Raw genomic sequence first — 25,495 nt, 5'->3', positions numbered from 1 at the left:
CCCATCTCAGCTAAGGAAGTTCACCATGTGGTGCAGACATGTCACATGTTGTCACAATGATCGGGTTAATGTCTGCTTAATGTGGAATAATAAAAGAATGTGTGAAATTAATTAAAATGGTTCCTTTAGCAACAGATTTGTACAAACATTTTTAACCAAATTTCGTAAAATTGTGGTTTTTCACATCAATTTTAAAACATGTTTTTTCTCTTTATTAAAGGCCCTCTTAAAAATGTTAAAATAACGTATTTGTTATGTTTGCAGAAGGGCGACTTTCACTCTTCCCTCATCTCTGATGCCTCAGAATTCAACACCAAGTACCTCTGATAATATATCTGTGATTAAATGTGCATCCTCCTCTCTGTCCAGGTACCTTGCTACGTGTTTGATTCAGATGGTAAGAAACATGACCTCAGCCCCCTGATCAAGGAGAAGGATGGTTATTTGGTGGATGATGGCGATGACAACATCGATTTCTACATCAACATCTGCCGAAGCCTCAGTAAGTCCCTGAGCAAGCGTGGATGTAATGGATGTTTGATTTGATTCAATAAAACAGAATCTTTCTGGAATCGGAACAAAAGGTACAAGGATCTTAAAGAGCTGTCATGTCTAGTAAAGGAAAGGGTTGGAAAATAGAAACAAACAAGGAGAAACGTCATTGTTAAAGCACACAGCCTGATAAAAAAATGAAATCTCTCTGCACATCACAGTTCTCTGATAAAGAATCTGAACAATAGGCTTATAGTTTTTATTCTCAGGCACAAAGAAATGTTGCTACTGTGGAGGTTCAACAAAGCAATTACAAAGAGCCATGACGCAGCAGTTTTATTGTGGCCGTCGTAACTGAATTATAGGCAATACTTTAAAAATCTGAGCAGTTTTTTAAAAATCTTCTTCAAAGATGAAGGTTTTATGAAAATCCTAATGGAATACCCAACATGTATTTTTATTGGCATCTAATTACTTTACTAAAATAACTAAATTGTGTTTTTTTGTTCTCTTAGAATGAACCATATATATGTAATTACAGTGGGTCCACATTTATTACAGGTGTCATATTTGTGCCACCATTTTTACTACGGTGTCTCTGAATGGACAAACAACTCTATATGAAATGAGAACCCTCTGAGCTTTAGAACTGCAGTACCACATTTGTTTGATAGCTCCTAAAGCACCGTTTGGGATAAGTAATACCTCAAAAGACACATAGAAGACGGTATGCATGTACACAATTTTCAGTTAGTTACCAGTAGTGCAGTCATTGCTGCACCTGAGAGCACTTTATCTACTCACAGATGAAAACATCTATATGTCTGGGATAATTTCAGCCACAAACATGCACCAACCATTCTTAGCAGTGCTTGGTATTATTATATATAATAATGAGTAATTTCTATGCCCATCTTTATCACTAGATTTCAGTAATTCCTACACAGTGTACAGTTAGTGTATGTATCCTAATCCAATAATACCTGTGCTTTAAAAAAAAAACAAAACAAAACAATTCTGTGCTTCTGACCTGTTTTGACGTCACACTGACATTCATTATGTACATTCCTAGAGCCGTTGTTGCTCTACAGCACGTGTCAAACTCCGGTCCTCGAGGGCCGGTATCCTGCAGGTTTTCATTGTTCTAACATCTGATCTAACACACCTGAATAAAATCAAATGGATCCAACAGCTTCTTGTCAACTTTTTCACAATAACCTGCAGGATACCGGCCCTGGAGGACCGGAGTTTGACACCCCTGCTGTACAGCATCCAGAGGCTGTGAAACCCCTCTTTCCCCAACCTGGAGCATGAAGTGATGGCTGTGTTTTGCTTTATGCATAACACTCCCTCAAATCTATATAAACATATTGACCATTTTAAACACAGTTCATGGATGATTTATTAAAGAAATGCAAAAGGACATTATCAGAGGAAGTGAAGAAAAAGTGACAAAGCTACAGATGAGACAAGAGTCAACATTGGATTGACTTTCAGCGGCTGGACAAGCTCAGGGAAGAGACGGGATGCAAGACAGATGCTAAATTAGCAGTTCTTCAGCTTTAAGGAATTGTTTTTGCGTGCTTGGTATGTACTCTGTTACATCTGAGTCTAAATAGGTTAAACAAAGTAAGCATGTAATTCAAGTCATCTTTCTGAATCTCTGCTGATTCCTCCCACTTCTGAAGAGTCTTTTTATATGGTCAGTTCTTAACCATGTTCACCAAAACCTAATTACCTGCTTTTTTTTGTGTATTTTAGGGTTTTTGGAACATTTCAGCTGTCAATAGCGACTGATGCACTTGAAAATCCATCTGATTAATCTCTAATGGCTCATTTTGATAGTAAAATTGTCACATTTTACTCCTGCATTCATCCCATGTCCATCTGCATCCTCTCAGACAGCCCAGATAAGTCGTGTCCAGAGGGCTCTGCAGCCTGCCTCGTCACCAGTCAGAACTCCTTCAACATGGGCTCTCCTACAGGGCAGCTGGAGCTGGTGTCCAGTGACAGGTACCTTTTTATAATTATTGCAAACTTTCTGAATATATGTAAGAATGCTCCTCAAATGTTATCTGTCTCTGTTAAAAGATGAGTAGTGAAAGAAAGAAGGGATGAGTTTGTCATTTGAAGGAAACATTGATTCAGATATTTTAGTTTTGGCCTCATGTGTCCTGAATGTGTTGACGTGTTTAAATGCTAGTTATTGAATTTTTGACAAATGAAGAAACAAATTTGGAAATCATCTTTTATCTGAAATTTTCTGAGCTTTTCTTTCTGTTTTTCTTTCCCTTTTTGTTTTTTTTGTGTCCTGTTCTCTCTAGGTTGAGGTTGCATTATAACGTAAGTGCCGACTCATCTCGTCCAGATTTTTGTGAAGATCACGAACCTGCTGTCACCATCACTTTCATCTGTCCGTCAAGCAGGCATCCGGTAGGTCATGCAGCTAAAATAACTTTTCTACATGAGAATTTACCTGTAAGAAAAGAAAAAGTTTCTTCGTGTTTCACTTTATTCTCATATTCATATCTTTATTTTTGGGGGGAGGAATTAATATGAAAACTTTTTTTTGTTTTTTCTTTGTAGGGCAGCCCTCCGAAGATGGTTGCCAATTCAAACTGTCGTTATGAGGTGGAGTGGGTGACTGAATATGCTTGTCACAGAGACTATCTGGAGAGCCATACCTGCAAACTGACCAGTGAACAGCATGACATCTCCATAGACCTCACACCACTCATGCTGACCTGTAAGTAGTTCATACTTTAAACTAAAAGCCAAATACTGTATCATCATATATTGTGGTGCAGAATTGGGGGATGCCTCAGTGATGATTAGTCATGCTAGTTTGTTGGCTGGCATCTTTGCTGTTCAAAAAGCCGATCTGCCTCTTTCATAACGAGAAAGCTTATGTCTGTGTAAAGTCTAGTAAGTATAAATTTTGACCTGATTTACTTCAGGAGATGTTAAGAAAGTTCGGTAGGAGATAAAGGGGTAAGACAAAACACACTATTCCTCATGTTGGTTCGGAAAGCTCAAAACTAGTTTAGGGGGACATTTGAATCTATGAAGATAAAAGTACAGTAGAAGTACTATTCCGACCATTTATGTTTGTATTAATTTCACCCCGATTACTAATAATTATGTATTTAAACTGCAAAGGTTGTTATTTTTCATAGAATTGCTGGTCTTATCCCAGTTAGAGGAAGTTCTTCATGAGTAAACCAGACCTTCCTGGTTTTTGTCGACTCATTGTTAGAAATAGAAAAGTCATTTTCCACTGACTGTCACAGCACATGGAAGCTCTTTGTGTGCAGTATATTAGTTAACCAGAAGCACTGTTCATTTGATATTAAGTTGTTTTTAATTAACAGTTCAGGAGCTGTTATATTAAAAGTTAAGCTGTGAAAGGATACCATTTCTCATTGCGGGAAAAATCAAGGATTCAAGGAATCTTTATATCCAGTGAGGGCAATTTGTTGTACAGCCAGCAGTAAAAACAATCAGTCACAAACACACACCATACATCACTTTGTCTGTTATAAAATACAGTCAGCAGCAAAAAAGTTAAGTAAACCTACAGCACTTTCACAGTGACTTTTTACTTTTGTCTGATTAACCCCTCTGATGCCACCATGTGTTTCTTCATTTAGCTTCAGAGAGTCCTTACCACTCTGAGCACAGTGACGATCACGAGAAATACACCTATTACCTCAATGTGTGTGGAAAAATCCCCACTGCTGAATGTGGAGACGACCCGTACATATCGTCCTGCCAGATGAAGAAGTCCGAAAACATGAAAAAAGTGGCTGGAAAATATAAGAACCAGACATTAAGGTAATATTTGCAAGTGTGTGTGTCTGATCTGAGTCGGATGTATGGGGATAAACTTTGTGCCACTGGGGAGCGAATCTGAATTCTTTATATTTGAATATGAATCATTCACTTTGAATCTGAATATGCCTGTTTGAATAATTGCTTTAAAAAACTGAATCCAAATGACCATATTTGATATTGAATCTTTGTTTTTTTTAATGTGTATATTGGTAAAGTTGAAACTTTTGTATTTGAAAAAATTCTTTCCCTAATTAATTTTCATAGTTCAGGTCCGGTTCTCTACATTCGAATTCATATCTGAAATTCAAATTCAGATCTGAAATTCAAACTTTTGTGCCACACATCTGGGACCTGACGTGAGGCAAAACTAGTCGATCGCAGATGGAGTAACGTCAGTTTTGTGCAGTTGTTCTCAACGGCTACAAGCAGGGGGAGGGCGAGGGGAGGGTGGCGGCGGGGAGAGAGAGAGAAATGGAGAAACGCTAAGATCCAGGCCAGCCACTCTCGCTACAACGGCAGTTACCGTTTCTGTAGCGGTAGTTACCATTTCCTCAACGGTCTCAGCGGTTTGCCACTGTGGGCTGGTTGCAGACTTTTCACATTAGTGGTAACTCCTAATACAAGAAAAATATGTGTAGGTTTGCACAGATTAATGTGCACCTCAAGTGACGTACATACACCATGAAGGCTATAACGGACCAGCTTGATCTTTTGCGTTGAATTTGCTTTGCATTTATTATTTTTATTGTTAATTTATTTACTATTATCAGTTTTATTTAATATATAATTTTATTTAGAAATTATTTTATTGGAACTTATTTCATTTCATTTTATTTATTTTATTACTCACCTAAAGCTAGTGGTAAAGATGACTCAGGCAGGTTTATTTCCACAATTAATGTTGATTATAATCAGTGAAAATTTTGCTCTACCAAACAGAGTAGGCTGTTAAAGGGTGTGTGAATAGTGGAGTAAAACAGTTACATCTGTTATAAAAGGTATATTTGATGTATATGATTATGACTAATTTATTATGTAATTGTGAGTCATCCACAACTTTTAGTTGGCCATTATTCTGGGATAAACCTCTTTTTAGATGCTCTACAGTCATGTTTATGTCAGATCAAACACTATTTGACGATTAAAAGAAATGTTGGTGTTGGAGGTAGCGCTCAGGTAAAGCTGTTTGATTGTTCATTTTCAGATTTTATCACATCTTTTAGTTATAAGTGGTTGGTTATTGTATTTTAGCTAATTAAAAAATATTAATTGCCCCAGCAATGAGCTACACCAAGTTTCTTTCATTTTAAGCCACTGTTGAAATGTTTTACAGTGAATCAAACCTCCCATTCCTCCCTGTGCTTTGCTCCTTTGCAGGTATTCAGATGGAGATCTGACTCTGATCTATCCAGATGGCGACAGATGCTCCACTGGCTTCCAGAGAATGACCATCATCAACTTTGAGTGCAACAAGACTGCATGTGAGACAGGTTTCAAATGACTCTCACCAGTGAATGATGTTTACTGAGCAGTTTAATCTGCTTTTTATAATCAGCTTTACATGAAAGACACTGGCAAAGTAAAATTTGGAAATTGATCACATTGGCATCATCTAGTGGTAGAAAGAATCAACGTAGGGATTTCTGTCTAATACTGTATTGAAAGAAAACAAGTTCTTTTCTGTTTTCACTTGGAAAAATAGAATATAAATTATGTTGTTTTTTAATGGAGGAAGAAGAAAATTATTCAGCAAAAAATGTTATATGAATTATGTGACGTATTCAACAACTTCACCTTTCTTCTGATTGTTTCTGCAGCCAACAATGGGCACGGGAATCCAGTGTTTGCTGGGGAGACGGACTGCACTTACTATTTTAACTGGGAAACGGCTTTCGCCTGCGTCAAAGAGAAGGAGGATCTGCTGTGTCAGGTCACAAATGGCAAAAAACGCTACGATCTCTCACCTCTCACAAGATACCCTGGTGGGTTTATAAAACTCTCAATTAGATTAAGTCCATCTTTAACATGAAGACATTTTTAACATAATTATTGAACCAATAAAATAGTTATCTGTCTGTGTTTCAATTCAATTATATCTAATATCAGAGGTTATAGATACCTTGTGTTTCCTCAGTGTTGCATGTGTTCAGCATCGTGCTGTCTGTTGCCTGCAAACTGAGAATTTTTTAATGCTTTAGGGTCTGATTTTACTGCGAACTGGGAGGCAGTGGATGCCAAATCTGCAAAGTCAGACTCTCGTTATTACCTGAACATCTGCCACAAAGTTATCCAGGCTGGAGGTGCTGCTGGCTGCCCGGAGGAAGCTTCCATCTGCGCTGTGGGTAAGTTATTACACAGGAAAGGAGATTTTTAATGATTCATGGGATTTAATTATTTCAGATTATTATTTCAAAATAACATGACATCACTGTGCAGTTAAGACTTTAATCCTGTTTTTCTTTAAGTGAACATGAGCAGTGTAGTTGATTGTGTCTCTCTGATCCAGATAAGAATAAAACTGCCACCAGCCTGGGCAGCTTCCTCTCATCTCCCCAGAAGACCCAAATAGGAAATGACATCAAACTAGTGTACACTGATGGAAGCTTATGTCACAATAAAAGGATCCAAACGATTCTGACACTCAAATGCAAACCAGGTGGGTTCAGCTGTGAGATAAGTAGATATTAAATAATATTCCTCATCAAAGATGTTCTTTCCGTTTTGTTTGGATATTGCTGGTGCTTATATGTCTTTTTTTTCTTTTAACTTGCTTGCAGGAGATCTCGAGAGTGCCCCTGTGCTTCGTAGCGTTTCGGCTGACCAGTGTGTTTATGAGCTGGAGTGGTACACCGCTGCTGCCTGCGTCCTTTCAAAGACTCAAGGAGACAACTGCAGGGTGGAGGACCCTCAGGCTGGTACGACAAGCACAAACAAGTTTGAACAGTGTCGCCTGTGCTTAAACTTGTGAAGTGCTAATGAAAGATTACAAAGAAACAAGAGTTATTGAACATTTATGAATGTTTAAGGGTTTTTTGATCTATTCATGTTCCTCAAACATAAAAATGAACCAAGAGGCTTCAGGCTTCACCTGTCTAAACCAAAAATGCCAAAAACAGTAATGAATAAATAATCCGAATTATATATTTCTTCAGTAATATCAAAAATTCATTACTCATTTTTTATTTATGTTTCCCATTTCTATTTTTGTATTTACTGTTGAATGGTAATTAGGCAAAAAAATAAAAAATAAATAAATATGGTAATTGCTAAAGAATAAATGAATGTAGGATTGTATCAAAAAAGCATGCATACATAATTTAATAATATATAAAGTAAATGGATACACACTGTATGTTTTTGTTCATTACTCAGGGAAAACAACTATCAGTACTAATTTTAAAGTCAAGATTAAGAAATGAACCCTGGTTCTCTGAAATACTAATGACAGCCTGGCTGGTTTCTCAGAATGGCTGTGCAGTACCAGGTAGCTAAAGCGACTGAACAGTTAGCTCGTTCTCTGAACAGTGTTGCTAGCCTGCTAGCTACACCTGCTGTCTGACGGGTTGCTTCTGAGAGTGAGAAGAGGTGCTGGACAGAAGAGAGAAGGTCACTTCAGGCTCTTATAGTAGGAAGAAGTGCCTCCTCCAGAGCAGATGTCACCTCTTTCTGCCAGTCAAGACCGCTTAACGTAAAAGGTGCTTTTGAGGAGAATGAGATTCTAAAACAAATGTTGAAAGAGAGCAGTAAGAACAGAAATTTAAGAAATCACTACATCTGCCTCCGTCTGACTGAGCTCAGAGGGCATCACGTCCTGTTGTGTCTTTATTGTAATTTGAAGCAACTTGAAATGGCTGGAATAGGAAGTTAACCTGTTTGTGTAATGTTTAAATATAAAGACACAGTTCAGTCAACTGATGTCACAGCAGTCCATCAGGGTATGTGTAAAGTAAAAAGCCCCAGTTGTCGTTCAAGAGATTTTTCATCTTATAAAACCAGGCCTGATGTGCATTTCTTTAACCTGTCTTTAATTATCCTCTGACTCATTCATACACCCCCAGGGTTCTCTTTCGACCTCTCGCCTCTCACTAAACCTGACGGTGGCTACTACAACCTGACCAATGGCAACTATGAGTACTACATCAACGTCTGCTCTCCCGTCAAATATGGCACATGTCCTGAGAAGGCTGGAGCATGTCAGGTGGAAAAGAGGTAGGACAGAAGCACACGCATGTATGACAGCATATACTGACAGCATATACTGACAAATACCTGCCCACAAGCACAGCATTAACCACTCAAACCTTAATGTGTTTGCCTTTTGCCTTTCCTCTTTAGTTCTTGGAGTCTTGGCATGGCAAACTCCCATCTGTCCTACTACGACGGTCTGATCCAGCTGACCTACAGGAACGGCTCCCAGTACAACAACAGGCAGCACACTCACAGATCCACTCTCATCTCCTTTCTCTGTGACCCAGAAGCTGGACCCGGAAAACCGGAATTCCAGGTAAAACTCCTCTTTCCTCTTTCCTTCAATTGTTAAAGCTCACTCTCTACATGTCGTTGATGTACTATGTATGAATACAGATTGAAGACAACTACACGTATAACTTCCGCTGGTATACATCCTACGCCTGTCCTGAAAGACCTCATGAATGTTTGGTGACTGATCCCAACACTCTTGACCAGTACGACTTATCCAGGTACTATATGTTTATTTTAACCATCCACAAAGCAACAAACACATAAAACAATGTTAAGTATTCGCAAAAGCAAGAATGAATCTACCAAAACAAGCATGACATGATAGTCATTAATCTGCCACCCTCCTCACCACCACCATTACCTGCCCTGTGTCTCCCTCTTCCTCCAGCCTGTCACACCCTGCATCCAGTAGAAACTGGCAGACGATGGATTTAACTGACACATCGAACCTGAAAAAGTACTACATCAATGTATGTCGGCCCATCAACCCGGTACCAGGCTGCGACCGCGATGCATCTGTCTGCGAGATGAAGTACATAACTGAGCAGGTCTGTAAGCAACCAGAAGGTAGAAATGGTTGCGATTGTTGGCTAAATCAGAGTCGCTGCTTTATTAGTGAAGGGCGAGGTATAGGAAGGGATGAGAGCATATTACACAGTGACAGAAACTAAGAAATACAGATTTGACAACTAAAAGTAATACATGCTTAAGTAACTTCACTCCTCAGGTGTACACAGCTTTTGAGATGAAGATAGAGGTTGTGTGAGATGGACACATTTTTAAAAACTGCTCTGAAATACTTTATACATGGAGGGAATGTTTGTCTCTTCTAGTTAAGTGGACCTCAGAGGCTGTAAAGTGTTCACCGAAGCAGGAGGCATCAGAGTAACAAGCAATGAGCTGCTTTGCTTGACCTCCTTTTCCGTCACTGTTTGAACTGGGTTTGACTGTAAACTTTGTAAAATATCTGCCTGTGAGGCTGGTTTTTACATGTTTAGATATCCAGTACATAAGTTTAATAGAATAAACTAGATGCGGTTCCAGTTACCAAAATTAAAAATGAACCATTGTGCTGCTCAGGATTTACTTATATGTCTCATAGAATTACAAAGCCTGCAAACCAGACAAACATATGATCAGTAACACAACTGTCATATGAATTTAAGGAGTAATTGTAGGTACACAAATAATAAATTATTTTTAGAACTAAATTCCATTTGTCTTTTTTATTTGGCCAAAGAGATTTTTGTTTATAAGCAATCTGTTTTCCTTTTGTTTATTGCAGCCATGTGTAATGCAGCCTATACTGCTTCCTACTGGCCAAACTATGTCAGTAAATAGGAACAAATCTATAATATAATGTGCATTTGTAACTGACTTATTGCTCTTCTTCTATGCTATTTGTTCGTTCATCCTCATACATTGAGTGTAAGCACCTAGTTTATGACCATTTGTTTGTGAGTCAGTGCAAAATGTAAATGGTATCTAAAGCAGCATTTCCTCCTCCGTGCTCTCAGGTCTCTCCAAAGGAGGTGGTCTCGGTCAGTAACATGGGGATTTCCAAACGAGGACCGATCATAGAGGGACGGGACCGGCTGTTGCTGGAGTTCACTGATGGTTCTGCCTGCATGTCGGAGGGCCAGCAGCTCTCATACACGACACGCATCCACCTGGTCTGCTCCAGAGGAACTATTGTAAGTTAATTGAGTTCATTGTGTTAATGTTAAACTTTCTCCATTTTTCTATGATGTGACTGTGTTTGTGCTCCACTCTGGGCAGTCAATGGGACCACGTTTTCTGATGAACCAGAACTGCACCGCCAGCTTTATGTGGGAGACCAGGGCAGCGTGTGCCATCCAAACCTCGACGAACAATGTAAGTCCACCTGCTTTAACCTCATATATAATGTTTGCATATAGATTATGAAAGTAGTAAATAATTAGTTGAAAAAAAAATTTTGTTTTTTGTTTTTTTTTGTATTTCTCAGAGCTGTTCAGTGGTCGACCCGAACTCTGGCTTTGAATACAATCTTCAGCTTTTAGCCTCTAAGACTGGATACAGTACAACTGCAAATGGCAAAAAGTTCCTGGTAAGACACACATTAATATAGAACTAATCCAAATGTTCAATAATGCAGCCTAAATGTGTTGCTGACGTCCACAAGCCACAAGAATGACCACAAGCCGGCAAAGTTATTTAAGCTAGACAAAGGTTAACTTAAGCAAAAATTATAATTTAAAATGTATTATTCATTCATAATAAAGGAGACCAGGTTTTAATTTTCATAGAATCACAGTCAAATTTACTATTATATAGCCCATAAACCTCTGGAAAGCTAAACTTTTAACAGAAATGCATTAAATGAATGTGGAATAAAATACATTCTAAATGAAAAATTAACTGTTCATTTTTTTTTTTTTTAACTTAAAGCACTTTGTGGAGTTTGTTTCCTTCTTTTGATTGTCCCAAAAAAATCCCTTGTGTTTAATTTATTCATGTTTGAGTTTGCAGGGATTTTTTTTCTACATTTCCAGTTTTTTTATTTTTTTTGTTTTTGTTTTACCGTTGAACACCATTGTTCTTTGGATATAAAATGTATTGGGTTGTATTTTAATAATAATAAGATGTTAGTTCCTAGTGATATAAATACTGTTTTTCATTTACAAAATAAACAGTTTATTCTCTCTTCCCTGCAGGTGAACATCTGCTCAGATGCACCAGAATGTGGACAGGGTATGGCCGGCTGTGAGCTGGAAGACGGGAAGCCCACAAGCCTTGTGGGGGTGGAGAAGACCCTCCAGTACTCCACCAATGGCATCTTCAAACTAACATACAAGGGGCCACTGGACGATCCCACAGGTACCAAAGCCACAAACACCTTAGAATGACAGGAAGTGTTCATATTAAGCGATCATATATCTTGTCACTTCAGGGTAATTGAATCGTACCAATCAGCTGGAAACTATTAGTCCAGTTGGAGAACCATCTGGTCCTCAACACAGATTTATTTCTTTGGGAAGTGGCTAATTAATCTTGAAGCTGAATATTAATCCAAACTGACAGGACCGATTTAAATAACGGTTAAACTAAATTGGGAGTTTTAATTTTTTCATATATATATATTTTTTAAATTTATATATATATTGAAATTTTGGAAATAAAACATAGTAAGATAAAAGTCTTATGTGTCTTGTGCATAAGTCTTTCTCAGGAGAACAACAGAGTATTTTTTCCTCCAGGACTTTGAAAACTGCTCCATCAGACCATTGTCCCTTACAGTATTTAACATGTTGGAACATCGTAGCGTGTATTTCTTTTAGAAAGTAGAAATGAGCAAGCTAGGCAAGAAGCTGCAGCTTTTCTACAGTGCATCAGTGTATTTGTCCTGCATTATAAATCTGGCTTTCATCCTCTTGTCTGCACACATGATCAGTTATGGTGATGATCAATGATAAACTTGTCACCACACACAGCAGCAGATAGTAATTTAACCTCTGCTTTCCAGCTGATTAGACCTTGTCTAACTCTGTGCACTATATTATATATATTACAAATTATTTTGATATCTGTCCACAAAGATCTCAAAATGATGTAACTGTCATGACAACTATAGTTTAATCTAAACCTTTACGTGTAAATGAAGATAACAGATAAAGACTGTGGTAAATTAGGGACAAGTTTTGAAATTGGCATCTTCCAAACACTTTGATGCTTGCATTGGACAGATGTTTTAAGCTTTATGTATTTGTATCTAAATAAACCTTTGAATAACTGAATTACTGAATATTTTCTTCACAATGCTCTTTATTCTGTCCATCAGCAGCCCGGGACACCTTCACGATTAATTTTGTGTGTGATCCAAACTCTCACCCTGGCTCATTAAAACTGGTACATGAGGACATGAGCACTTCAGGCCGCGTGATCCACGACGTCCACTTTGAGTTCTCCACTGCCCTGACCTGCGTGCCTGCACCGGTTAACTGCAGAATCACTGGTACATACACACACACTTTGTCTGCGTATAACCAGAAAATAATGAAACATTAAGTATTTGCAGAACAGTTGCAATAACTAGTTTTACTGTAAGATTTTATATTTTGTCAAAGTCAGCTTTATTGTTAATTTTGCAGTGTGTACAAGACAAACAGAATTGAAATTACGGTTTTCTCAAACCTTGGTGCAAGAAATACAAGAATATAAACCAATAAACAAAACAAAATAATAAATAGACATGGCAAATTACAGTCAATCCAGTATATGTTTACGGTTATAGTGCAGAAAAAGAAGACTGAGTTAGCTTATCGTCTGGTTAAAGTGACTGTGTGCTTGCACCTGAGGGCGTAAAAAGTGTTGATGGGGGTTGTCAGAGTCCAGGGTGTTATTTGTAAGACAGAAAAGCTGAATGGAACTAGCAGAATGATTAAAAAGAAAGCTAAACATTTTCTCCGTTCCTTCTAGATCCACATGGAAATGAGTACGATCTGAGTCGCCTGATCCGAAACGAAGATGACAGCCCATGGATTCCCATTGACACAGATTCAGGGACATCCCGCAGCTTTTACATCAATGTGTGCAAACCCCTCCCGACTCTGAAGGACTGTCCAGGTCAGAAAATTAGACGTTTAGACCAGCATGAGATAAAAGGAATTAAACAAAATGTCAAGTTTAGCAGCTGCAGAATTATGAGTTTCTCTCGTTTGCACAACAGAATTTTAACTTTTGTCTGATTTGAGTTGGGTGATTATTTTTATATAAAACTGTATTTTAACTCATTTATATAATTATACATCGTACTGATTATGCTTCATCTCATGGCTGAAATAACTGACTTAATTATGATAGGACTTTTCCCTCATGAAACAGCTATTTTTTTTTTACTGGTTCCTGTTTATCAAATACGGTTGGTTGTATCATATTATTATTATTATGTTTTTTTTATTATGTTTTTTTTTTTTTTTATTTTCACTACAAGATCATTTCATACAGAAGTATAAATGACAATGATATTGCTATAAAAGAAAACCTCAATCACACATTTTAATCTATGTTTTTGAGTTTTATATTTTCTTTTTTTATTTTAAATTCACCACAAAATATAAAATGTGTATTATACAATATTTATTTTTCATACTTTTTATACAATGATTGTTGTTAATAACAGTACACTGTGATAACCCTGTAGCACATAATTTGAAAACTAGATGCATGAAGTACATCAGTAAATCAGAAAAAATACCAGATCTGGGAAGTAAGAAACTAATCAAACAACAACTTTTTATCCTCCCTGCAGTCGGTCCTTTGGGTTCATGTGGTGTAATTGATGGGAAAAGTTACAACCTGGGATATGTGCAGTCCAGCCTGCAGGTGGCGGATGATGGATCTGTCAGCATCGTGTACCAGAACGGAGACAAGTGTGGTACTTCGTCCCGCTACTCAACACGCATCATCTTCCAGTGTGATGATAATCCTGTAAGTTTTACTAGAGCTCCCGGTGAATGCAGCTTCCTCGTGTCTGATTTTGACACATGGAACTGATAAGAAACTGGATCCAGATGACCTGAGGGTTCTGTTAGGTTCATATTGGGTCAAGAGGTCACTGATGTATTTTGGTCCTAAACCATTCAGAGCTTTATAGACCAGCAGCAGACAATTAAAGTCGATTTTCTGACGAACAGGCAGCCAGTGTAAAGACCTCAGAGCTGGACTGATATGGTCCACTTTCTTGGTCTTACCAAAATGTGTTTTTGAGTTTAGGTCTGAGTCCATCAATACACCCAGATTTCTGGCCTGGTTGGTGTTTTTTAGGTGTATAAACTGAAGCTCTGTAGAGATATTTAATCTTTTCTCTTTGGCTTCAAAGAAAAGCACCTAATTTTTGTTTTTGTTTAACTGAAGAAAGTTCAGACACATCCAGTCATTAATCTCCTCAATGCATTTACCAAGAGCCTGTACGGGGCCTCGGTCTCCTGGTGACATTGTAATATAAAACTGTGTGTCATCTGCATAGCTATGGTAACTAATGTTGTTTTTCTTAATGACCTGTGCCAGTGGGAGCATGTAGATGTTTAATAGAAGAGGCCCCAGGGTGGAACCCAGGGGAACTCCACATGTAATTCTTGTTTGCTCAGATGTAAAGTTACTTTCCTTTCTCAAATTAAGTTTTGGACCAACGTAGTGCAGCCCCAGAGAGGCCCACGCAGTTCGTTTAAGTAATATATTGTGGTCAGTTGTACTCAGTTTATTACTCAATCTATTTATTTGTCTTTTTGTGGATCAGATTTGGTGGATAACTTCTTATTTAATGCCACAAATGGTAATAGTTGTACAGCGCTACAAAAGAAAATCTTTTTATTTTTTCAGATTTGGTAGATAAGCCTCTTCTATCTTCTTTGGCAATTCTACTGGTAATTTAACCTAGTGGATCCATTTAAATCATTTAAAATCAAAACCTTTTTTTTATTGTTCCTTTCTGGGAAAATCATTTAAGAACATCATAAATGCAAATTCTGTTGTCTTTTAAGTTTTCTTAGGCATACGGACTGTAATTTTCTAAAGCTCATCCCATGTAAAAGCATATAGTGTACTTGTGCAGAAGCTGCTCTCCATATACCTGAATAACAACCAAACCAAATGTATCTGTGGTGAAAAATTGGTTTGGACTACATCTAAGAAGTTTTACCATTTTAAGCCAACATTTTGTGCATTAATGTGTGATTGTTTTTTTTTTTTTTTTTTTCTTTCTAGGGCTCCCCCACATTTGACCGTCAAGATGGTTGTGAATATGTCTTCATCTGGAGGACATCTGAGGCCTGCGCCATCAGGAAGTCTCGAGGTAAAGATATCTATTCGACAGTGTGGAGAGGAATATTTAAAACTTTCGGACAATCAAATAACAAAAGACAAAATGCCCAAAAAACACAAAAGGCCAAAGTTTGAACAAGTCAGATCAACTCTTTCAGAAGCTGCAATAAAGTTTTTACAGATCATTCGAACTTTTCCTCCCAGGGGACAACTGTCTGGTTAGTGACCCAAAGACTGGCTATCAGTTTGACTTCAGCTCTCTGAAGGGCATCGATTACCCCATCAAAGTAGGCAAGTACACCTACCACCTGTCAGTCTGCGGGGCGCTCCAGAGCGACGTCTGCACAGATAAAGGCACCAGCACCAAATCTGTGTCTTCCTGCCAGGTGGAGGATAAAAACAAGCACAAGATAGCAGGTATGAAAATGAGATTGAAAAAAATTTTAGTCTTTAATCTTAATTTTGTGTAATTATTATGTTTATACTGTAGTATTTTTTTATTTATTTTTGTATATTCACAAACACGTGTTTTCATGTAGGAATGGCAAACCAGGTCCTGAACTTTGTGGGGGATCAAATCATCCTGAACTACACTAGCGGAGATGTCTGTCATAAAATTTACCAAAGATCCACCGAGATCTACTTCTCCTGCCACCCTGACAGACATCCTGTAAGTGTAACTAGTATCCAGGTTTTTAGTGATTTCTTGTAAAAAAAAAAAACAAACAAATGTAACAAGTGTACCAGAAACTGGGTTAAACTGGTTTGTTTGCATTTTCATCTGTTCAGGGAGCACCAGAGTTTATTAAGGAGACCCCAGGCTGCACCTACTTGTTCAGCTGGCCCACTGCACTGGCCTGCGTCCCAGTCAAATCCACCAGCTGCTCTTACAAGTAACCATTTACACTCTCCTCTTGCTTAAAAATGTGGATGTTTTCTCAAGTTTAATGGTATCAAAGTTTTTGAGGATCAGTTTCCTCGGAAAAAAAGGAAAAAAAACTATTTATAGTCTTCTTCCAAAATAATCGATTTACTCTGTGCTTAGAGATGTGGGGGAAAGTGACTATTTGAGTAATGCTTAGCATCAAAATCCCCATAGAAAGTTGTTACAGTTAACTTTTGCTCATTTTGTCTATTCTGTCCTCAGTAACGGTCATGGCCTTTCGTATGACCTCTCTTCTCTGGCTCTTGACTCTCGTAACTGGGAGGTGGACTCGAATCAGGTCTCAGAAGGGCAATTTTACATCAATGTCTGCCGGTCGCTGGTGCAGCAAGGAGGTCAGTGTGCACGCTGCTGTCTTAATGCAGCATAATGCAATGCTATGACGTCTAATTTGAATCATTATATGTTCTCTTCCTGAACTAGTTCAGGTGAAAATGTAAGGTTGACCTCTGCTCATCCTGCTACAGGCTCATGGAAGTGTCCATCAAGTGCTGCCGCCTGCATGAAGAATGGAGATAAATATGTGAGTTTGGGGCAGGTGGAGTCTGGCCCTACTTTGGACAAAAATGTCCTGGTTCTTCAGTACACTGGCGGCCAGGCTTGTTCAGACGAAAGCGGCAGCAGCACTAGGACCAGGACCAGCGTTATCCACTTCAAGTGTGACAAAGACAGAGTGGTGAGAGATTCAGTGAACCTATATTCATAAAGACAAAAAAGATCCTCCAATGTTGGTCTTTTGATCCCTATCTCACAGAAAAAGTTGAGACAAAACCTTTTTTATTTTGACTTAACTCTTATTTTTTTAGCTCATTGGGAGATCAGAGATTGTCACATGAGTTGCATGTTAACTGAAACAAATTGAACTGTCTGGCTGGGCTTAGACCTTGTACCATAACTGCTTCTAAACTGGGCTTAAGAGCATTCAGGATCTAACCTGCAGTGAGCAGCAGACAGAAAATCCAAGTTAACAGCCTCCTTAGACTTGTTGGATAGCTCACTTTTAACAACTAAAAGATGGTTATTTTTATGCTTTTCCAGGTTTTTTTACTAATTTTGACATTTTTTTAAATATATAAGAATCAGCACAGCTGATGCCATCGTGCATCCAATGATAAAAAGCAACGTAGATATTCTTCGCTTGAGATAACTGTGACAAAATAAAGATTTGTGTTCAACTATTTAATGTGTGTTCAGAGGTGTGAGGTGATTTTCTATGGAGAAAATGAACTTTTCTGTAGTTGTTTGCTCCCCATCAGAATTCCCTTGTTTCTTCACGAGTGCTCTGATTTCTGTCGGCTGCAAAAAACGATGCTCACTGCTTATAAGTAGTTTTAAAAAAAGAATCGCTAACTTCTGTAAGATAACCAGGGCATTGCAGTCATAAAAACAGGTTTATGTATGAATAAAAAAGCAGATGAAAACTTTTGTGTATCTCTATATTCCACCTAGGATTCCCGACCCGATCTGATCTCTGTGGTTGAGCAATGTGATTACAACTTCGTCTGGACAACAGCTGCTGCCTGCCCTCTTAGCAGCACCCAGCATGACGACTGCAAAGTCTCGAATCCTGCTACAGGTGAGACACAATACACACACAAACTACACTTATACTTCACATGCACTGTTCTTGTTGCAAAGTCCCAGACTTGAAATAAGGTTGTACTCTTTAGTTAACCGCATCTTGTTTTCTGCTCTTTTACTTGTCTGAAATTGGATATTCAACGATATTCTGTTAAATGTTTCTCCTGCAGGTCATTTATTTGACCTGAGCTCCCTGACGAAGGATGGAGGTTACACTGTGCACGATCATAATGATAACGGGAAGATGTTCCGTATGAACATCTGTGGAAATGTGTCCAACGCTGGATGCAGCCCAGAAACTGGTATGCATCTCCACTTACTGAGTGGAGTAATCATTGAAAAATTAACACATTACAGACTCGCATTAGCGGCTCAGTCAGCTCATGAGGAGACACTTTGAGTTCAACTCTTAAAGTTGAGCATGAAATGAGCTTATCTATTAAACAAGCTGATCTTTCCTCAGTCTGTCAAAGGCTCAAAGGTCATTTGTCTACTGCTTGTCACAGAAAAACGTCAGATTTGCAATTTAAAACAAATCATTTTTACTAAAACAGACTGTAATGAGTCAAAACTGCATGTAGAACTTCATAGTTTCATATAGAGAGTTGTATTGATTAGTACTTGAATTGAAAGAGTGCAAGTTTGCTGCATCATAGCTATCAACTTGCAGATGAATTAAAAATTGGGCTTTATGGGAAAGAAATCTCATGTAACAACAGAGCTCCTCACCTGCGGACTGTTATCAAACCATTTTCATTTGAACGCACATACAAACCCTACATAAGAAAATCGCTCGTGTAGATCTCCTCTGGTTACTGTTTGCTTATGCTCACGCATTCAGATGTCTTATTAAATACAGAGGACAGGCGTCACGTGTGTGTAAAGTGCTTCACAGAGCGCGAAAGGAAATTTGATGGGACACCTGACACACAGTACTTCTCAAATAATTGACCATGATAAGTAAATACATAGTTATTATTATGCAAATATTTTGAAACATTTACTCCTTGCTCAATCCAGACTTTTAGAAAGATTTGGTTTTTGAAAATGAGAACAATAATTCATATTAAGATACTTTTTCATTCTGTGCAAGATTGAGAAAATCCTCTTTAAGTCGAGAAAAGACACTTTGGATTATCAGTGCAATGATCAGCACAATTGATGTTTAAACTCTAAATGTCACTCACTTTTTTAACATACTTATTAAAAAGCCGAAACAACAAGAAAATTTGATCTCAAGTAGTCAGATTTTATCTGTCTGAACATGATTTATTTGCAAGTTGCGTATTCAGAGTTAAAGTTAAACATGTTCTAATATCTCTTTGTGCTTGTGTTTTAGCTGTGTGTATTAAGGACTTCAATAATGTGATCAGCGGGGGTCAGGTGAGCAGAAAACTCTCATACAAGGATCATGTGCTGGAGCTGACATATGAAGGAGGAAGTCCCTGCTCAGCAAACCCCAACCTCAAACACAAAACGGTCATCCACTTCATCTGCAGGTATTTCTTCCTTCGACTGCAGTTTGACTTCCCTGTTAGGTTTCACATTTATTACCTGTGCTGTTTTTCCAAGTACATGCTGAAGTATGAAGATTTTGCTCAACCTCACATGCGTTTTAAGATGTGCAAATGAATCGTGGTTTAAAATCTTCTATACTGACCATTTAAAGCTCATTCGACCAGATGTAGAAAAGATATGTTTTTTTTTAACAGAGGGGAAAATGTTTCATTATTAATTAGGGAAACGTATGTAAATATTAAAAACTTTTCTGTAAATGTTATTTGAGCATACTGGGGAGAAATAAGTGACTTAACATTTTGTCTAAGACATTTTTTCCAGTAGTTGTTTTAGTTTTAGATAAATGACCCGTCCAACACCAGAAATGTATCTCAGGGCTGCAGAATATATTGAAAAGTTATTGTCAACATAACGTTGAACGCTGCATCTATTCTTCAGCTGACCGATGTGCACACGTTCAGAAGTGTGTTCTCAACATTTGCTTTGTGTTTGCACAGGCCACCTACCATGGGTTCATCCCCACCAGAGCCAGTCCTCATAGACTCAAACGCTGAAACCTGCACACATTTCTTCTCTTTCCACACACAGCTGGTGTGTGAGCAGCCTGTAAGTATCTGATGTTGTGTTCTAACTCCATTGACTGTGAATGGCTTTATTTATTTTGAAACACAAATGTTTTAAAATGTTCATTTATGATTTCATGAGAGTGACTGATCTTCTTGTATTTGCCTTACAAATGATTCAGAAACCAGCTGTGTAGATAGAAAACATGCATACAGATATGTTCACTGTGAGGTTATAAATTTTTATGTGATACTGTAAATGAGAGTGACCTTTATATTTGGAGGTTATTTCCACACATTCAAGTGAAGAACGTGTGACATTCCTTCACATATAAACACTAAATTTGCTATTTCAAGTTGAGAGTAGAGAGCAGAACAAGGTTCGTCAGCTTCTAACGATTTCACGACAGAACATCAAAGGATGCAGGAATGTTGGTTTATATTTTCTAAGCTGTAGATGTGTATAAATTCTCTCAGATTTATGTTTAGATAGTAATAAAAGAGATGACTTGGTAGGTTAAAAGAAGAAAACTTGTAGCTGTTGTGCAGTGAATTAAGCAGTAATGACATTACAGTACAGAAGGTGGATGAATTTGTACCTGTTGAGTGTGTCATGACCCAGATGCATTTCTTTTCTTCAGGTAAAGTGTTCAGTCCAGAATGGCTCCTCTATAATAGACCTGACTCCTCTCATTCATGTCAGTGGATACTACACAGCAACAGGTCGGTGGGCCAAGCTTTCACATGGGAGCAAATCCAGAACAATTAACAAATTGTTTTCCATGATGCAACATTTATCCAGGTGTTTCTGTTTTTCTCCTCCATTACCTTCCCTTTAGATGATGCGCTGGATCAAAGTGATGGATCTCCAGATTTTTACATTAACGTCTGCCAGCCTCTGAACCCCATCCCAGGGGTCACCTGCCCACCTGGAGCAGCTGTCTGTATGGATCCTGATGTTGGACCACCTGTGGTGAGAAATGAGGATAAATACTCATCTTAATGCTTTTCTCAGAAAATACAAAAACTGATCAGTTACTATAAATGACCCGACCTATAAGGCAGCCGACATTATATTTGTAAAGGAGATTTTTTTACATTTGTTTTTGTATTAACATCTTGGTTGCAGACCAGGAAATTATTTTAATTATTTTCATTTTATTTAGAGGTGCCGTTTAAGAATAGCAGGAATAGCACCTCCAACATGATTTCACAAAACAAAGCAGTAGTATACTACAGTATTATATTTATATTAAAGTTATTACCAGTACAGACTAGAGAGTGCATATGACAGTGGATCAGGAAGAAAATGTATTTATTTGTTTATTTTTTTATTGTGATAGCAGATGTTAAAAGAAAGGACATGGGACATTATGCAACCATATGGGAGCAGGGAAGAAAGAAAGAAAGACAATCAGATAAAGACAAACATAAAGGAGTAGGTACCTGTTTAATTTAGATTTAAGAATAGCAAGGAAATTATCAATAAATAAAAATGTTTGATATATTAAAAAGGCAGGAATGGTGATGCTTGGAAGTCAAAAGGAGAAGAGAAGAAATGGGTTATGTAAAGTGTTCCAGGGGTGGGGGCAGCTCTGATGTGAGGCGACAGTATTTTGGCAGGAATCCGATGATCATGCCTGCAGCTGAATCCTCAGCGACCTCAGGTTTATGGAGGAGTTTTAGAGGCAGGCAGTGCAGTGTCAGAGCTGCATTATTTATGCCTGCTTGATGAAATATAGGCTTTGTAACTCAGCAGGTAGAATGAACAAGTTCAGCAAGAGTAAACTTGTCATCTTTAAAATGAAAAGTTTACTAGATCATATATGTTAGGTGTGTGAACAGTCTAATTTATCTTTGTGTTGGCCATGTGATGAACCAGGTGTACAGTTTTTATAATGGGGTTTAGGTGGATGAAGATGAAGATTTATGCATAAAAAGTCAGAAAGGGATGGTGGGAGAGTGATAGTGGGCTCGTTAGATACTTTGAGATGGATGTAACAATAAGAATTGCCTGCATTGTTTTTGTTTCCTTCCTAAATTGGTGGTGGTCCAGAATAGAGAACTGGGAAACACTGTTAGTACGAGGGATCCAATCACATATGTTAAATAATCTGGGTGCAGCTTGTAGGATCTGAATTAAGTAAAAATATTGTGAATTCCAATAAAACAGGGCTAAAAATATATTTAAATGTTTTTTGTCATACTTTCTATCTTTTTATAACCTTAAAATAACTTTTTTCTTTCATTGTTTATGTTGAAGGACATTGGACGAACTACCGCCGGCCCAGAGCTCAACAGTGCCACAGGGGAAGTGTCCATCACCTACCAAAGCTCCACAAAGTGTGCTGCTGACCCTTCGCAGAACTACAACTCAACCATCATCTTTACCTGCCAGAGAGGCCTGGAGCTGGTCCGTCAGCACTGATTGATTTTAGTACTCACACATGTGTCATTACTTCTGTCTGGATTTTTTTTTTTAAATAAAAGCTGTCATCCTTCTACCTGCATCCAGGGCTCTCCACAGATGCTGAGACTCCAGGGTTGTGTTTATTTGTTTGAGTGGGCGACTCCTCTAGTCTGCTCAGATGCCACTAACACCAGTGGCTGCAAGCTCACAGACTCCCAGCTCCAGTTTACGTTTGACCTGGCACCCCTCTCTAGTGAAGTCCAGGTCAGCTTTATTGCCTTTTGTTCTGTCACTGTGTCGTTGCATCAGAAAAAAAATAAGATCTAATTCCTACTTTTTCCTGAATGTCTGTATTCCAGGTTCCAGGGAAATCTGGCACATATCTCATCAATATCTGCAGCTCGGTGAGCGAGCCGGCCTGTAAGCAGAGTCCAGTCTGCCAGGTGTCTGGATCCGGTTCAGAAAGGTCTGCTTATTCATTTGGCATCAGCAAGGCCATGACAATGGACTTCAAACACGAGGAGCAGGCAGTGCTGATGAAATATGGAGGAGGAGATCTTTGCCCACAAGGTGAGAACCTGCTGTGACAGATGCTGACATGTATGACGACATCTGTGTGCAGCCTAAAAAAAAATGAAGATACTTCCATGATGCTAAGTTAATCAACCGACATGCAACTTAACTTTTTAATCAAACCAGAGAAAAACACAGCTTGAAAACAACAAACTTAACAAGTTGTTTATGTCTCTGTGTTTTAGTGACCGCTGAAGGTGAGGTGTGCGTGTTTCCATTTATCGCCCAGGGAAAGTCATATAACGAGTGCACTGACGCAATAATGGTATCCGGCAAGAAGTGGTGCGCCACCACTGCCAACTATGACAAAGACCAGAAGTGGGGCCGCTGCAGCACAGGTTTTCCAACCTTACACAGACATCTTCTGTACTTTGAAATTTGATGGTGCCGGTTTGTTTTTGGTTTTGGGATTCAGATAGATGTCAAAACAAAGAAAATTCATTTTTATTTAAGAGGAATCTTGTGCATCCTTGCTTTAAACCTTAAAAAAAGAAGCTATTTTTGTGCCGCCTATTGTTTTTTGTTTTTTTTGTTTGTTTTTTGTTTTTTGCTTTTTTTGTAAAAATGTAGATAGTCAAAACACAGACCGTACAAGACGGCCTCAGCCGTCAGATTATGAGGCTAAAGTATTGCAAAAATTAATGTATCAATACATAAGGGCAAAAAAAAAAAAAAACTGAATTTTTTACTAACAGATACTTTCTACAAATAACACACAGATCAACAGCGAACAAGCCTTTTCTCATCTGCATATCATTCTCTTTTTTGACGCCACTGTGCATCAAAAACATAATCTTGGCTTTATTCCAGCCATAGCAGATCATTATTTTTTTTCTTTTCAGACTGCTGTATAACTTTTTTTTGTCAATTGTTGATCTTTTTTTGCTCCTGAATAGACATTACTTTCAGTTTAGGCTCTGATTTAGGAAAACTGACAGGGTTTGGCTGAATCATAATTTTTGGGTCAAAATAGACGTCTCTTAGCAGCATTGTAGAGATAGGGATCTTTTTAAAACGTGATTAATCCATAAATAAATAAATATTGGTTGCAATGCACAATTACAGATATCCAGAGATTGTATTTACAGTGAGAAATTTGGGGAAAATAACCTTATAACATCTTAAAGGATCCATTTTTATTGGGAAGTGTATTATCTGTTACCTTCTTTTGAACAGAAGCAGAATCTTTGGCCCACTGTTTTACCTTTTCCATCACTTTGATCAAATCTATTAAGCTCTTCTATTTTTGTCTCTCCCAGTTTCTGGGAAGCGCCAGTCCTCCATCCTGTTCATCTGCGACCAGTCTGCCGGCCGCGGCTCCCCAGAGCTGCTGTCAGAGACGGCCGGATGTTCAGCCACCTTCCAGTGGAGCACAAGCGTCGTTTGTCCCCCGAAGAAGATGGAGTGCCAGCTGGTCAGCCAGCATCGGACGTTTGACTTACGATCTCTATCCTCCCTCACCGAGCCCTGGAAGTTTAGCAACGCAGGATATTCGTAAGTTACGTTTTAGGCCGTGATATGTTTTTTGTGTAATTATGCTTTTTTCATCATTGCCTCAAATTTCTGCTCATTTAAGATGCATAACTTAGCTTCTTTAAACAATATATTTATATTTTTAAGTGTCAAAGGAAAAAATGATTGAAAAACTCCTGAAAAACAGGAATAAGTTAAGTTGGTGGAGCAGGAATCATACCAAATATAACTTGCCTGCATCTGTAAGATGGGTCTGCATGCCCTGGATCTAAATAAATGTGGGACTTTCCTTTGTTTATGTGGCCTCAGGTATTTCATCAACCTGTGTCAGGGCATCCACGGCGGACTGTTAAACTGTCCAGAGGGAGCAACTGTGTGCCGGTACTCTTCAGCGGGACAGACGAAGACCCAGACCCTGGGTCGAGTCTACACTCAGAAGATGAGCTACACCGGTGGGCAGACAAGTCAAATACGTTATTATGTTTAACTTAAACATGCCATATTTGAGTTTCAGCATTTAGATACATTTTACTATTCTAGTATCACAAAAGTTGGAACATTTTCCTTAAACCGAATATTTTACAAGCATTTTACCTCCAACAGCAATGTAGCAGTGCACCAGCGGCAGCTTTATTTTTTAAGATTTCTCCTCCTCTACAGATGGAATGATCATTGTCAGGTATTCAGACGGAGATGTTGCCTGTGGAAACGACGTGAAGGCCACAACGGTGATCCAGCTGAGCTGTGGTTCCACACTTGGACACCCATCACTCATCAGGTAACAGCCTGATTAATATCATTCTTTCATTTTAGCTAAATTACAGA

General features: G+C 38.3%; 1 protein-coding gene across 1 annotated transcript in view; it reads left to right on the top strand.

The window, feature by feature from the left end:
• Positions 1–25,495, top strand: part of igf2r (insulin-like growth factor 2 receptor) — a 43,452-nt gene that overhangs the window by 9,882 nt on the left and 8,075 nt on the right. Inside the window, exons 5-44 of the mRNA XM_041975297.1 lie at positions 370–502; positions 2,394–2,505; positions 2,817–2,925; positions 3,079–3,238; positions 4,143–4,326; positions 5,704–5,807; positions 6,144–6,308; positions 6,525–6,668; positions 6,833–6,982; positions 7,104–7,241; positions 8,385–8,535; positions 8,662–8,830; positions 8,911–9,026; positions 9,197–9,356; positions 10,326–10,502; positions 10,588–10,683; positions 10,796–10,897; positions 11,505–11,667; positions 12,629–12,802; positions 13,267–13,413; positions 14,099–14,277; positions 15,553–15,640; positions 15,814–16,026; positions 16,149–16,279; positions 16,399–16,502; positions 16,757–16,887; positions 17,020–17,228; positions 18,002–18,128; positions 18,304–18,435; positions 19,473–19,632; positions 20,149–20,257; positions 20,856–20,937; positions 21,054–21,187; positions 22,478–22,627; positions 22,730–22,888; positions 22,984–23,194; positions 23,383–23,535; positions 24,457–24,691; positions 24,980–25,122; positions 25,331–25,448. Coding sequence (XP_041831231.1) covers positions 370–502; positions 2,394–2,505; positions 2,817–2,925; positions 3,079–3,238; positions 4,143–4,326; positions 5,704–5,807; positions 6,144–6,308; positions 6,525–6,668; positions 6,833–6,982; positions 7,104–7,241; positions 8,385–8,535; positions 8,662–8,830; positions 8,911–9,026; positions 9,197–9,356; positions 10,326–10,502; positions 10,588–10,683; positions 10,796–10,897; positions 11,505–11,667; positions 12,629–12,802; positions 13,267–13,413; positions 14,099–14,277; positions 15,553–15,640; positions 15,814–16,026; positions 16,149–16,279; positions 16,399–16,502; positions 16,757–16,887; positions 17,020–17,228; positions 18,002–18,128; positions 18,304–18,435; positions 19,473–19,632; positions 20,149–20,257; positions 20,856–20,937; positions 21,054–21,187; positions 22,478–22,627; positions 22,730–22,888; positions 22,984–23,194; positions 23,383–23,535; positions 24,457–24,691; positions 24,980–25,122; positions 25,331–25,448 — 5,822 coding nt within the window. The remainder of the gene's footprint in view (positions 1–369; positions 503–2,393; positions 2,506–2,816; positions 2,926–3,078; positions 3,239–4,142; positions 4,327–5,703; positions 5,808–6,143; positions 6,309–6,524; positions 6,669–6,832; positions 6,983–7,103; positions 7,242–8,384; positions 8,536–8,661; positions 8,831–8,910; positions 9,027–9,196; positions 9,357–10,325; positions 10,503–10,587; positions 10,684–10,795; positions 10,898–11,504; positions 11,668–12,628; positions 12,803–13,266; positions 13,414–14,098; positions 14,278–15,552; positions 15,641–15,813; positions 16,027–16,148; positions 16,280–16,398; positions 16,503–16,756; positions 16,888–17,019; positions 17,229–18,001; positions 18,129–18,303; positions 18,436–19,472; positions 19,633–20,148; positions 20,258–20,855; positions 20,938–21,053; positions 21,188–22,477; positions 22,628–22,729; positions 22,889–22,983; positions 23,195–23,382; positions 23,536–24,456; positions 24,692–24,979; positions 25,123–25,330; positions 25,449–25,495) is intronic.

Source organism: Melanotaenia boesemani, chromosome 22, assembly GCF_017639745.1.
Source record: "Melanotaenia boesemani isolate fMelBoe1 chromosome 22, fMelBoe1.pri, whole genome shotgun sequence".
NCBI lineage: Eukaryota > Metazoa > Chordata > Actinopteri > Atheriniformes > Melanotaeniidae > Melanotaenia > Melanotaenia boesemani.
This window is presented reverse-complemented; position numbering and strand designations above follow the sequence as displayed.